Source organism: Trichosurus vulpecula, chromosome 1, assembly GCF_011100635.1.
Source record: "Trichosurus vulpecula isolate mTriVul1 chromosome 1, mTriVul1.pri, whole genome shotgun sequence".
NCBI classification, from domain to species: domain Eukaryota; kingdom Metazoa; phylum Chordata; class Mammalia; order Diprotodontia; family Phalangeridae; genus Trichosurus; species Trichosurus vulpecula.
This window is the reverse complement of record NC_050573.1, coordinates 419,475,947-419,491,395: the sequence shown is the minus strand read 5'-3', so window position 1 is coordinate 419,491,395 and position 15,449 is coordinate 419,475,947. Positions and strand designations below refer to the sequence as shown.

The 15,449-nt window shown below is 39.9% G+C and overlaps 1 protein-coding gene across 1 annotated transcript in view; it reads right to left on the bottom strand.

The window, feature by feature from the left end:
- Positions 1–3,638: 3,638 nt before the first annotated feature.
- Positions 3,639–15,449, bottom strand: part of IL31RA (interleukin 31 receptor A) — a 64,573-nt gene continuing 52,762 nt past the window's right edge. Inside the window, exons 11-14 of the mRNA XM_036740924.1 lie at positions 13,721–13,861; positions 9,978–10,071; positions 7,730–7,808; positions 3,639–4,230 (exon numbers count right to left, since the gene is read on the bottom strand). Of these exons, the coding sequence (XP_036596819.1) occupies positions 3,739–4,230; positions 7,730–7,808; positions 9,978–10,071; positions 13,721–13,861 (806 nt within the window). The 3' untranslated portion in view covers positions 3,639–3,738. The remainder of the gene's footprint in view (positions 4,231–7,729; positions 7,809–9,977; positions 10,072–13,720; positions 13,862–15,449) is intronic.

Here is a 15,449-nt window from a genome sequence, read left to right as displayed (position 1 = left end):
CCTACCTTTTCAGTCTTCCCACGCTTTGCCTTCTTCCATTCACTCTGTGATTCAACCACACTGGCCTACTTTCTCTTCCTCACACACAATACTCCATCTCTCCTTTTTGGATCTTTATACCTCTTCCCTGGCTTCTCTGACTCAGTTCCAATGCAGCTTTCTGCATGAGGCCTTTCCTCTTCCCCCAGTACTTAAAGCCTAGCCTTCTAAGGATGCCATAATTTTCATGCATTTTGTCTGCACACATTTACATATATTTGTATACCTGTACACTCATTTGTATAGCTCTAGGTGGTGGCTGTAGAGATAGATAGAGATATGCTGAGCATATATTGCCTCCTTGTTAGAATATGAATTCCTTGAGAGCAAAGAGTACCACGGTAACTGGCACATAAGTGCTTGATAGATGCTTCTCAATTAAGTGCTCTTTACACTGATAAACAATACATGTGCTTATGAGACAGTTATTGAAAATTATTTATATCAACTTCTAAATAACAACCTACAAGTAATAACTGTATTTTAAACACCTAAGCGATAAAGTGCATTGAAGGATCAACTCCATTCCACTGAGCCTGTTGGCCTCTGGTGGTTCTGTCACTCAAAAGCCACAGCTCCTAAGTAGCCAAAGATGTAAAATACAAAGAAAACACAGATAACCTACAGTAGAACCTTAGGCTGTAGCTGGCCATTTGATCATGTGACCATTGTCAGCACTGGGGCAGCAGGTCTGTGGATCTTCCCACTCACTAGCCCAGGCTGCCCCCCAGAGATGCGCATTTTGTTTCACTCGAGGACTTCTGGGAATTCCAAAGCTTAGCAACTCAAGGTCTCCCTATGGGAAGGAAACAAGTCACTCCAAAGGGCAAATGTCAGGATGGAGCCCTTAGTCTCCTACCAAACTGTTTTAAAAAAAGAAAGAAAAAGTTAACACTATAAGTAATGAGAAGACAGAAAAAGAGTACAGGAAGGGAGAGAAAAACTAAGAAGAGGACAGGAAGGAGAGAGAAGGGAGGACAAGCAAGAAATAGGAGTCTTTGAGAAGGAAAGGGGGTAGGCATTTGGTAGGCACCTATTATGTGGTAGATGCTATGCTAAGTACTTTACATATATTATCTCCTTTAATCCTCACAACAACCCTGTTAAGAAAGATGCTATTATAATCCTCATTTTACAGTTGAGGAAACTGAGATAAACAGAAGTTATGCACCTTACCCAGAGTCACACAGCTACCAAGTGTCTGAGACTGAGTTTGAATTCAGGTCCTCCTGATTCCAGACCCACTGGCCACCTAGCTGCTTGTATTTAGGGTGTTAGTATACTTCTCAATTGAAATGAATTGAATCACTTCCCTTCCCCCAGGCCATGGAAGGGAGCTTCCTAACCACTACCCCATTCCTTTCTGTCTCATGTCAACAAGTACCAGATCAGTAATCCAGAGAAATTTCCCTTATTTCCTCTCCATACTTGACATCAGGATTGAGTTTGCAAATATTTCCTAGAAATACCCGCCTTGCTGACTCCTCATTCCCTTCCAAGATGCAGCTTCCTTTCTACTCTCTTCCCGTACCTCTCCTGAGCTTCTCCTGGGTCAGCCAAGGGCCAAATAGAATCGAAACCCTATGACAGCCCTCCCAAAGTTTCTGTCCAAGTCCATGAGCAAGCTCAGCATTGGACATTATGACCGGACCAAGCAGGTTCCCAATCCCTAGAGTGGAATTCTGAATAGGCTATTTTTCACAAATTTAGAGCCAGGCTGACTCATCTCCCTCTTCTGCTGGGGCAAGGGAAGGTAACACTTACAGCAGTGCTAAATAAATGCATCCCTTTCTCAGCATGTTCCAAAGATGTGAATTCCTAGGCTATTCCTGGGAAGCAGGCAAGCTAAAGATGCCTTTCCAACTGTGTCTCCCAGGCTCTGAAGCAGAATGAGAGACCATATTCCCTAAAAGAAAAATCCCTGAACTGTCTTGTCCTTAATCTGTTAACAAGGACGGGCAGGCAGGTGGCATAGTAGATAGAGCACTGAGCCTGGAGTCAGAAAGACCTGAGTTCAAGTGACCCACAATGCTTACTAGCTGTGTGACCCTGAGCAAGTCACTTAAGCCTGTTTGCCTCAGTTTCCTCATGTGTAAAATGAGCTGTTGAAGGAAATGGAAAACCACTCCAGTATCTTTGCCAAGAAAACCCCAAATAGGGTCACGAACAGTCGGACATAACCGAAATGACTCAATAACAATAAAACTAACAAGGACACGAGAGAAACCATTAGCAAGGTCCAGCCCCCTCCCAGAGTCACATATTCTCTGCCCTGCGGGAGGATGGCGACTGTTCCCCATGTTGGTTCCTGCTGCCACACAAAAGTTATGGACAGATCACTGGCCTCAAGAGTCAAGGAAATCAGGAGTCCCGCCTCGTTCGTATCCTGGCTGGGTGGCTGAGCGAGTCCTTTAAACTGCAGGAGCCTTAGTCGACTCTCTGAGACTCTAAGTTATAGAATGGTTGCTGATTTATGTTGGTAAAGGGCATTTCCTCACCAGGAATTCCCTATGCCAATGAAATTACAGTTTCTATCTGATCAAAAAAAAAAAAAAAACAACTCCCAAAGAATGACCGGTCCCCCAGTACGGTAAGGGGATAGGCACTCCAATGATGAAAAAAGACAGATGATATTCTAAGGGATTGCTAGGGATAAGGAAGGCCAGACAAGCAAACGGCATCCTAGGAAAGCCAGTGAGAGCTGATGTTTGCCAGACCCTGTACTTCCAAATCACCACAAAGGCTGCTAAAATGGCACAGTGGACAAAGCACTGGACCTGGAATCAGGAAGATGTAAGTTGAAAAACATCTTAGACACTTGGTAACCATATGATTTTGGGCAAGTCACTGAAGTCTGTTTTCCTCACTTTTCTCATCTGTAAAATGGGGAGAAAAATACCACTTGTCTCCCAGCGTGTGAAGATAAAGTAAAATAATATTTAAGGTGCTTTGTAAACCTCAAAGCACGATGTAAATGTGAGCTATTATCGTTATCATCATCATCACTGGTCCTGATGGGAAATTAGCAAAGTCTGGTATCAGGTTCAAAGCTGATGACAGGAGATGCAAAAAGCAAATATTCTTAGTGGATTTTAGCTAAAGAGAAAGCAGGAGTCTAGTGCCTGGAAACCAAACCGAATTGTTCCACAGCAGGGGAAAAAGAAAAATCTAAGTTTCCTGATACTTCTACCTTCCCAAACCCACTATACTATATATGTCACTGCCAACTGAGCATAAAACTATGTGTACAGATGCATTGGAAGGCAATTAGTCCTTGAACCCATAAACAAGCTGAACTGGGAAAGAAACAAATATTTCTCTACTTAAGTCTGTGGCTAATAAGGAGGGGACCCATTCTAATTTTGTTCTTGTTCAGTTGTGTCTGACTTTTTGTAACTCAGTTTGGGGTTTTCTTGGCAAATATACTAAAGTGGTTTGCAATTTCCTTCTCCAGGTCATTTTACACATGAGGAAACTGAGGCAAATAGCGTTAAGTGACTTACCCAGAGTGACACAACTAGTAAGTGTCTGAGGCCAGATTTGAACTCAGGAAAATGAGTCTTCCTAACTCCAGGCTTGGCACTCTATTCACTTCAACACCCAGAAGCCCATTCAAACACGTTGCTTCTAATTAAGGGTCATTCTACCCTGTTACTCCTCCCCAAAACAAACAAAAATGAAAACAAACCCAGACTACAGTTATATTTCAGTCTTCTTCTTGATTGGATCAGAAGATTTCTCAGAAGTGAGGAATTCCCTTGTCGTCACTGAATTTTTCAAATATGGATTCAATCCGGCTTCTTCCCAGGGTTGCTGCTCTGGCTCCAGAATTCCACTTGGCCTCTGGGAGGGTCTTTCCTCGGCTTCCTCATCTGACCTTTCTGAACATTGCTCTTGTGTTCCTTCAAATGAAGTCAAAGCTGAAGTTGGAAGGCCTTGGAAAACCTTTCCTGAGGGACTGTAAAAATTATATGGAGAATTCACGTACTTCTTCTTTTCCCCACTCAAAATGTTTTCCTGCATCTTCATCATTTCTATTCTGTGAACCTCAGTTTTGTCCAGGAAGTTCTCGAAGTCTACCACTAACTTGTCGACCAAGTCACCAGAAGAAGACAAGTATGGCTTTAGAATCCTCTCATCCACTGCCTTCATCTTGCCATGGAATTGGACCTCTCCGAGATGAAGCTTGGACTATCAAAAGAAAGAGGAACACCCCACCACCAACAGTCACTTGGATGCCACATGGGACAAAGAGCTTGGTAATGGTAAGTTCTAAAATACTCTCACATAAAAAGACCTCGGTCTCCTTTCTCATCCCACTGTCCCCCTCCCTCTCAACTACTCTTGGTCCATTCTAAATGCTTCTACTGTAGAAAACAAGTGGTATATATTAGTCCACTAAGTTATGCATTGTACATCTATAGGTCATTTGTTCCAGAAAGCTCAAAAAGATTCTGGGAATTATCTTCACAAAATTGCTTGAGCCCTGTCTTACAGGTCGAAAATGGAGACACAGAGCACCAAGGTTACTTATAGGTCATAGATTTAACTTCGAAAGGCCCTTGGAAACCATCCAGTCTAACTCTTTCATTTTATAGATGAGGAACTGAGGTCCAGAGAAACTAAGTGATCTGTGTAAGGTCTCGCACCTACTAAGCAGAATAGCCAAAACTTGAACTCAGGTCCTCTGACTTCCAAATCTAGCACACTTTGCACTCTACTAAGATTTGTCCAATGTTACCTAGCAAACCAGGGATGGAAATTTGTCTAGAGTCCAGATATCCTGACCGTCCATCCAGCCCTTTAACCATCAAATCATAATACCTCTTTGCTCACATTAAATTTTTTTTTTGAGGGGGGAAGGCAGGGCAATTGGGGTTAAGTGACTTGCCCAAGGTCACAAAGCTAGTAAGTGTGCCAAGTGTCTGAGGTTGGATTTGAACATCAAGTTTTTTAAATTTAGGGCTTTTTGCTTACACTTTAAGTTGTAAACTGTCTCTCTCTGGCCCCACCACACACTAGAGAAAGCCACCAGATATAGATAAAGATAGATAGATAAATAGATGATAGATAGATAGATAGATAGGTAAAGACATAGCTATAGATAGATATGTAAAACCCTACTATGCATATTTCTGTTTATCAGTTCTATCTCTGAGGGTGGATAGCTTCTTCCTCCCTAGATCCTTTGTAGTTGACTTGACAATAATACTGAGCAAAATACTGAATATGATCCTCAGAATAACTTAGTTGTTCAAACATCATCTTTTGATATTTAAAAGATACCAACTAAAAGGGAAATTCCAACCCTTAAGAAGGGGGAAAGCAGGCAACAGAGTCCAGCTCTCGTAATAAAGGACATCTCCTTATCCAGAACCCAGGTCGGATACCACAAAAATGTGCTCAGGGGTAAGCAGCAATAAGGACGCCTTCAAATCAACTTCTTAAGATAAATTCAGTGGAGGGCAAACCTCAGGGAGGGGACGCGGACTGCAGGACATGAGGCCCCAAAGACTCTGGGTCATTCCAAGGCACCTTCGGGTAGGCCACCAAAGGGGAAAAAAAAACCCAGGGTTTTCTCATAGAAGTTCGCTCGGGGAAAAGTCACTGAGGGAAGGAAGCACGTTTGGTAGCTTCCTAATTTTAACTAATTATTCTTCCTAATGAAGTACAAAAGTTAGTTGCTTCTACTAAGCTAGAAGAGCTATCAGTACCCTGTGTTCCCTTTGGCAAGAAACGAGACTAACAAATTTTTAATGAAAGTTCCATTCCTACTTAATTGAGATTTTACTATAATCCTGATCAACAAGGGAAAAAAAAAGGAGATAGAATGCCAGATTTGGAATCAAGAAGACCTGAGTTCAAATCCTGCTTCAAATGGTTCTTATTGGTGTGACCTTAACCTCCTAGCCTCAGTTTCCTCTTCTATAAAATAATAGCTCTTACCTCAAAGGTTTATTATAAGGATCAAATAAGATAATACACATAAAGCATTTGACAAGCCTTAATTTGTTATTGTGCAGTTGTATATGACTCTTCGTGACCCCATTTGGGGTTTCCTTGGCAAAGATACTGGAGTGGTTCGCCATTTCCTTCTCCAGCTCATTTTACAGATTAGGAAACTGAGGCACACGGGGTTAAGTGACTTGCCCAGGGTCACACAGCTGGTAAGTGTCTGAGGCTAGATTTGAACCCAGAAAGATGAGTCTTCCTGATTCCAGCCCCGGCACTCTATGCACTGTGGCGCCACCTAGCTGCCCCAGCAAACCTTAAAGCAATGTGCAAATGTTAGCTATTGCTGCTCCAGACTAGAATTTTAAGACTAGGAAGGATGTCAGAGGTCATCTAGTCCAGTCTTTTCTCCTGGTGCAGGAATTCCATTTACAGCATCCCTTACCCAGTGGTCATCCAGCCTCTGCCTTGAACAAAGTGTGATCAAATGGAAATATCAGGGAACCTGCGTTCAAATCTTATTTCTGCTTACTCGGCGATCTTGGGCAAGTAACTCTCTGAGCCTTAGCTGCCTCATCTGCAAAAAGGAAGGTGGACCAGTTGCTGTTTTAAGGTGTGGGGTTTTTTCCCAACTTTTACTCCTTTGAAAAGACATAAACCTCAGAAAATGGGCTAGCCACATGCCCCCCCCTCCCCAGAAACCCCACGCCTTTGTTGGGCAACTCTGGTTGTTAGGAGTTTCTTTATTTTGAGCTCCATCTGCCTTTCCATAACTTCAACCCGATGGTCCTAATTCTGCCCTCTGGTGTCACATGGGCCAAATCAGAGCCCTGGCATCATAGATTCTCAGAGCTACAGGGGAAGCTGGAGGTCATCTCATCCATCCTTCACCTGAACAGAAATCCCTGGAAAATATTGCCTGAGAAGTGGTCATCCAACTTCTCATCCTTCTTTCATATAACAGTTGAACTGAAAGGGAATTTGGAGATTATCTAATCCAATCCTATCATTTTATAGATGTGAAAACTAAAGACCAGAGGAGGAAAGTGACCCTCCTAGGTTCACACAGGTAGTAAGTCGCAAAACGAGATTATGAACTCAGACCCTTGAATTCGAAACCTAGTTTCCCTTTCCATGGCACTAGGCTGTCTCCACACCATCTCTCAGCCAATTCTCACCCCCACTACCCCCAATCCAAGACTTGTCTTCCTGAGTCACTACACTCTGAGTTCTTCCAACCTGTCTTTGTATGGCACGGTTTGGGGTCAGTCTATGGTGCCATTGTACGCTCCATCCCCCAGGCTCCTTCCTGTGAAGTCTGTGTATTTGCTCAATATTTATAAACCGAGTCTGCCCTCAGTTAAATCACCCTCAATTACAAACTGCTCCCAATCAGTTCTCAAACTTGTTTCCTATGTTAGCATTCTCTCTTTCTTTAACTGGAACATCAGGACCATAAGGACAAAACTGTGCCTTCGATTTTATCATATTCCTCAAAGCACCAAGTTTATGCTCAGACATACCACAGGTGCTCCTCCCTCTAAACTTTGAGGCTGGGTGTATCTATCTGAAAGGTTTATTCTACTTGACTTCTCACAAGGATCTTCCCACTTTGATCCTCATCATATAAACGTCATTCAGATCTCAGCTCACTGTCCCAGCCTGCTTTGCTCAGCCTCTCCTTCCCTGAAGCCCCAGCTGCTGGAGTGATTTTAGGAATAAACATATGACCTCTTACATTGAAACTGTCACCGTGCCACAGGACCACCTTGCTCTTTGCAGGATTGGGGATTTCTGGACAAACTAGTCGTTTCAACCTGTCATTAAGAAAGAAAAGTAGGTGAGGTTTTATATTTTTCCCCCTGCCCATGCTGAGTTTAGGGTATAAGTCTTGTGTTGAGATCTGGATCAAAAGGCATAAACATTTTTTGTTATTCTTATTGTATAACCTTATATTGCTTTTCCTAAACAATTCAATCAGTTGATAGTTCCACAGTAAGTTAGTATGAACGTTTTCCCACAACTATACCAGCAGTGGATTTTATCATCCTTTTCTATCTTTGCCAAATAGCACTTCAGAGTTGCATTAGTTTTCATTTAGCTAATAATTAGAGAGTTTGAGCACTTTTTAGACTAGCTGTTGATAGTTTCTTCCTGTAAAAACTGCCTGTTTGTTTGACCAGTTATCACTGGGCAAAAGTTCCTATAAATGTGTCTCAATTCATTAAATTATAGATATCAGATTTTTATCAGAAATGTTTAAGGCAAAGATATTCTTACCCAATTTGTATTTTTTTATTCTTATTCTGGATGCATTGTTTTTTTTCTTCACAAGTTTTAAAAAATGTTATATAATCAAAATCATTTATTTCGTCCTTCATAATTTCCTCTAAGTCACAGCTCGTTAAGCATTTTCCCCTCTCCACAATTATGCGAGAGACAACCTTTTATTCTCTTCTTTTTTTTTCATCATGTGCTTCTTTTAAACATTTATATTATTAATCCATTTGGAATTTGTTGTGGTTTAAGATGCTGACCAATACACCATTTTCAACCAACTGCAATTACTTTCCCTAGCAAATTCTTGCTCTAAAGGCAAATCTTGAGAGATGGGATCCATAGATATGACTGATTATTTGATTCACTATCCCTACTGGAGATAGAAAAACATGAGAAATGGAGAAACTAGAAACTTGTCCAAGTTTATGCAGTATTTAAGCCACTCAACCAAAGCAGGCAGGATGCCTGCGATAACTGAAGACAGGGGAACTCGTATTCATTAGTACGTCATCATTTGTTGTACTGGATTAGTTACCATATGGATCCAGCTAAACAGAACTGGGCCCTCAGAGTCAGTCAGGTTGAGCAGCAGCATCAGAGATTCATGTGATATGATTTGAGGAAAGGCGAAGCAAATAACCCTCCAATCTAATATGGATCACACATTAACTCTATAATCTATGAATACTTTCAGGTAAATGAGTTTTTCAAGTCTCAAACTGGACCTGTCAGTATCCTTCCTCACCCTTAAAAACATCCCAACTTTCTTGTCTCTGTACCCCCACTTTAATTCACATTAGTACTTTAGGGAAGGAGTCAATGCTTCTGTGGTCCCTTGGTGTTATGAAATACTCTTCTCTAGAGATGCAAGGGCATCTCTGGCCTTTTCTGAATCATCCCAGATGGTCAGAGTAGCAGAGGGTGGACCACCAAGGGCTTCCTTGGCCCTTAGAGAGGGTTGTGCTGGGCAACAGGACACTTTGAAACTAACATGCTGAATTTGTTATGTACCTCAAAAAACCCCAAGCTGTATATAATAAAATGTTGCCATTTCATACACAACCTTCTTTCTGCTCTTCTTCGTATATAGAAGTGTTCATGTTGCATTATGTTAATATACTATCATTTGTTCAGCCATTTTCCCTTTGGGCACCTTTTTAGTTTCTAGCTCTTTGTCACCACAAAAAGAGCAGCTATAAATATTTTTGTACCTATTAGTCATTTCCCACTGTCTTTGATTTCTTTGGGGCATAGGCCTAAGAGTGGTATCTCTTGGTCAGAGGGTATACACAGTTTAATGACTTTTAATGATGAAGTTTGTTAACCCACCTCCTGACAGACAGGTGATGGACTCAAGATGCAGAATGAGATATTGTTATTTGGACATAGCCAATGTAGGAATTTACTTGGTTTTACTATGTATATTTGTCTAAATATTTGGTTTTGCTCTGCAAAAGGAAGGAGGGAGGAGAGAAGATAAATGCTTATTAACTGAAATATTAGTGTCTATTGGTGCTTTTCAAGTGCCAAATATTTTTTTAAAATATAGAAATTATTACAGCACACCCAGAAAAAAGGCCAGTGGCTAAACCAATTTCTTCTTGTCCAGTTAAGCTTCTGGTGAAATTTTCTAACTAAAATGATAACAAATAATTTCTTTACACCACTCTCTCTTCCCCATTTGCCAAACACACATAAATACTTACTTGGGTTTGGTGAGACTATACACCATCACCAGGATTCCAAGTAAAAAAAGACCACCTCCAATGACGGAGGCTATAAGCACAAACTCAATTATATCTGTAAGAAAAAGAGAAAAATATTTCATTGCAAAGAGAGTTTCCCTGCTTCTTTAGTAAAGCCAGTCCTCCCAGGAGGGCTGATCCGTTGGGGCAATCCATTAGTTAAACTAACATATGTTCCTTGTTAACCATCTTTCATAACATGTAACATTGTCAACAAAGTCTAGCTAAGTTAGTCAAATCTAGGCCTAAACTTGATTTGTTCTTCAGCTTAATTTCATCTGGCACTTAGTACAAACACCAAAAAGGGATTCCATTTTTGCCTACAGTTGAGCAAATACAAACTAATGGTAAGTGTCTTTAGCAAACAGACAAGTAAGATAATATTAAATGTATTACATTCTTTTTTTAAAAGCTGGCTATAAATAATTGAAATTCAATTTTCACATACAGGTCTCTTTTTCTGGTTATTCTTTGTTTATGGAAATGATCATGTATGGTGATGTCTGTTAGGATCACAATTTTTTAAAAACAGGCATAAGCAACGATACAGAAATTCCCTAAATTGCCACAAGAAAGGGTATGTCACTCCATGAAAATAGGAAACATTTTTCCCCAATAAAAGTAGATGCAACCCTTCTTATTTACAGAGTAGAAGGTTAAAAAGTTTTTCTCCAATGAAAATGATAATTTTAGTATTTCCAAGCTTTGGGCAGGAATTTAAAACATTTTTAAATAATAAAGTCCAGCAATATTTACCCATTTCTTTTCATCAGAGTAGCTGCATTTTTAAAAGTTTAATGTTAATAAATGAATTAGAACTTTGTCTCTTAAGAAGTGGTATACAACAATGTTGCTTCTCTCCCTCTTTCTCTCTTTCTCTTTCTCTCTCTGTCTCTCCCTCCCTCCCTGTCTCTCTCTGTCTCTCCCTCCCCCCTCTCTCTGACTCACTCTCTCTGTCTCTCCCAGCTTCCTTTATCCTGTCTTCTTCTCTTTCAGTTCTATCTCCTTGTCATCGGCAAGAAGATGGAAATAAAGTATATTTGCTCTGAATGATTTAGTATTTTTATTGAATAGAGTTTTACATTTTCTATTCTTATTTGTAGAACTGATGGGCAATTTTATATGGTTTTCTCAAAAAAATTAACCATAACTTAAATTACATTGCATTCTGTGACTCAGGTTGTATGATGTCAGGTATGATGGATTGGAGTTAGGTGTTGAGGATTTAAGGCCTGCCTCCATTACTTCCTAGCTCTAATTGTAAGCAAATCACTTTCCAATTTCTAGGCTTCACTTATCTCATTTGTAAAATGAGGGAATCAGACTAGATGATCTCTAAGGTCCTTTCCAGGTCTTGATTCTATGATAAGCAAGGGTTCCTCATCTCTCCTGATATTAGAATCCATGTTTGTGACTTGGTGATAGTCTCGAGGTTTGGTTTGTTGTTAAGACTGATGTTAAGAATGGCCACTCTAGGGGCAGCTAGGTGGCACAGTGAGTAGAGCACCGGCCCTGGAGAAAGGAGGATCTGAGTTCAAATATAGCCTCAGACACTTGACATACTCACTAGCTGTGTGACCTTGGGCAAGTCGCTTAACCCCCATTGCCCTGCCTTCCCCCCTCCAAAAAAAAAAAAAAAGAATGGTCACTCCTGCTCGATCTAATTTGCGGTATAAAGTGAGTGTAGCTTTATTGGCTGTTAACTCCCAACTCAATTCTAAATTTTCCAGTTCTCCCTAAATAATAATTGTCTCCATAGCAGCATGCCATTTTTCTGCATCCTACTCTGGAACATCAGCATACAGGATGCAATATAGCTCTTTCCATATTAAAAAAAAATAACCCTTTGTTTTGTTTTCTTTTTTCTTGCCTTTTCAAAGGTAATGATCATAGGATATATTTAAAGAAATCCCAGGCTAAGCATATATTATTGGAAAGAAATGGGGTCATCATCAAGAAGCACTCCCTTTGGTGCAGTGAAAGTGGGGAAGTTTTATATCTCTAAATTCTTATGTGAATAAAATAGAGAAAGAAGAGGTCAATGAATTGAGCATGCAACTAAAAAAGCTAGAAAAAGAACAAATTAAAAATCCCCAATTAAATACCATATTAGAAATTCTGAAGGAGAGATTGATAAAATTGAAATTAAGAAAACTATTGAATTAATAAAACTAAGAGCTGGTTTTATGAAAAAAACAATAAAATAGATAAACCTTCAGTTCATTTCATTAAAAAAAGAAAGAAGAAAACCAAATTACCAGCATCAAAAATGAAAAGGGTGAATTTACCACCAATGAAGAGGAAATCAAAATAATAATTAGGAGCTATTTTGCCCACCTGTATGCCAATAAATTTGACAATCATAGTGAAATGGATGAATATTTACAAAAATATAAATTGCCCAAATTAATGGAAGAAGAAATAAAATACTTAAATAACTCCATTTCAGAAAAAAGAAATTGAATGAGCCATCAATGAACTCCCTAAGAAAAAATCTCCAGGGCAGATGGACTTACAAGTGAATTCTATCAAACATTTAAAGAACAACTAATTCCAGTACTATATAAACTATTTGGGAAAATAAGTAAAGAAGTAGTCCTGCCAAATTCTTTTTATGATTCAAAAATGATGCTGATACCTAAACCAGGAAAAGCCAAAACAGAGAAAGAAAATTATAGACCAATTTCCCTAATGAATGTAGATGCAAAAATTTTAAATAAAATATTAGCAAAGAGATTATAGCAACTTATCTTGAGGATAATACACTATGAGCAGGTAGGATTTATACCAGGAATGCAGGGCTGGTTCAATATTAGGAAAACTCTCAGCATAACTGACCATATCTACAACAAAACTAACAGAAATCATACAATTATCACAATAGATGCAGAAAAAGTATTTGACAAAATACAACACCCATTCCTATTAAAAACACTAGAGAGCACAGGAATAAATGGAGTCTTCCTTAAAATGACAGGTAGCATCAATATAAAACTATCAGCAAGCCTTATATGTAATGAGGATAAGCTAAAAGCATTTCCAATAACGTGGGGGTAGGGTGTGAAACAAGGATGTCTGTTATCACCCCTGTTATTCAGCATTGTACTAGAAATGTTAGCTTTAGCAATAAGAGAAGAAAAAGAAATTGAAGGAATTATAAAAGGCAGAGAAGAAACAAAGCTATCACTCTTTACAGATGATATGATGGTATACTTAGAGAATCCTGGAGAATCAAGTAAAAAATTACTTGAATTATAAACAAATTTAGCAAAGTTGTAGGATATTAAATAAACCCACATGAATCATCGGCATTTCTATATATCACTAACAAAGTACAACAGCAAGAGATAGAAAGAGAAATTCCATTTAAAGTTATGGTAGATATTATAAAATATTTGGGAGTCTGCTTGCCAAAACAAACCCCAGAACTATATGAACACAGTTACAAAACACTTTTCACGCAAATAAAGTCAGATCTAAATAATTTGAAAAATATCAGTTGCTCGTGGGTAGGTCAAGCTAATATAATAAAAATGACAATTCTACCTAAATTAAATGACTTATTCAGTACCATACCAATCAAACTACCAAAACATTATTTTACAGAGCTAGAAAAACAATAACAAAATTCATCTGGAAGAACAAAAAGTCCAGAATATCAAGGGAATTGATGAAAAGAAGCACTCCCTTTGACAATTACTCACCAATGGATGAAGTCTTGAAATTAAAACTTGTTCCATTCTTGCCTCCAGCCACGGTGTTTGCCATGACCTTGACAGTGTACTGGGTGTTGCTTTCCAGGGACTCCAGTTCACATTGCAAGATACGAGAATTGACTGTCCTAGCTGTAAGAAAAGATATGATGAAATTTTAACAGACAGATCTAAGTAATTTAAAGTCCCATCTGGCACTCTTCCAGGGATCCTGATAATGGCACATTTTGATGACTAAACCAGGAGCACAGACTCTCTGGATTCTAAACCAGTTCACCTCATCTCTCTTCTGTATGCCCCAATTTCCCAGATTTCTAACTCGGCCCTGGAGATTTTGGAGTAGGGGCAGATTAGAGTGGGGACAAAAAAAGAGAATGCCTGAAAAGAAAAGGAGGCAAAAAGGGGGCTCAGTGGAGAGAGTGTGGGCTAGAGTCTAGAAGACCTGAGGTCAAACGTAGGCTCAGATTCTTACTAGCTGTGTGACCCTAGGTAAGTCACTTAACCTCTGCCTTGGTTTCCTCATCTGTAAATGAAGATAACATAAATTGGGAAAATAACAGTACCCACTTCCCAGGGTGTTATGAAGATCAAGTGAGGTAATAATTGTAAAGCACTTACCACAATACCTGGCAAATAGTAAGCACTTTATAAATATTAGTTACTATTGTCGTTCTGCTTGTGCCCAGAGGACCAAGTGATCAGTAGAAGCTCCTTGAGGTAAAGGAAAAATTTATATTAATTAGAGCGGTCCAAAGGTATAGTGGGCTGCCTCAGCAGATACTGGGTTCCTCCTCACTGAAGCAAATGCCAGAGGACCAATTGTCGGAGATGTTTGGACTAAACTAGACAGCCTGCAGTCCCTTCCAACTCTGAGATTCTGCTATTCTGGGGAAGGTTTGAAAGCAAAGACAAGTGATTCCTCCCCTCACGTTAGTCAGCTTCAAACTCAGTTCTGTAGGGGAAAGAAAGGGAAAAGGGTGGAAGCACTGGTCAATCCTCAGGAGGTCAAGTTGGTTTGGGGACTGTTTAACTCAATTCCATTCAACAAGCTTTTATTTATTAGGCACATATTCTGTACGTGGTAGAATAAGCCTGAGGATAGTAAGCACCGGTCATATAAAGACAAAATGTTAAGTCCCTGCCCTCAAGGAGCTTATACTCCACTGGACTGCTCCAGTACATTTCTGACTTGTATCTGAATGGAACAAGTGACTTGAAGGTACTTAGCCAAAGAAGACCCCAAGCTTACTCAAAAGTATCCCTGCAGGTTCTAGTTGTCTCCAGAGCTGTTCCTAGTCCAGTCAGGGTCCAGAGGCCAGGGCTTGCCCCTCTAGACCCACCACCCAGGAACTGGATTGGAGCTAGAGGGAGAAATAAGAGTTTGGGCAAACAATATTTGTTCTATGTCCATCTGTTAAGGACAGTGACTTGTCAGGCAGAGAACAAAAGGATCACTGATCTAAAGCTGGCAAGAACCTTAGAGGTCATCTAGTCCAGTCTCCACATTTGGCAGAGGAAAAAACAGAGGCCCAGGAAGGTTAAATAACTTCCCCAAGGTCACACCCCCATTAAGCATCAGGATTGGAAGACAGGATTGGAATCCAGATCTTTTGATTCTTTTGACTCTAGAGTCAGCCTTCTTTCCATTATGGCACACTGCCTCCAGGGAAATGTCAGTCAGCTGAATGGGGAGGAACTTGAGAAGGGGAGAGGAGACTGC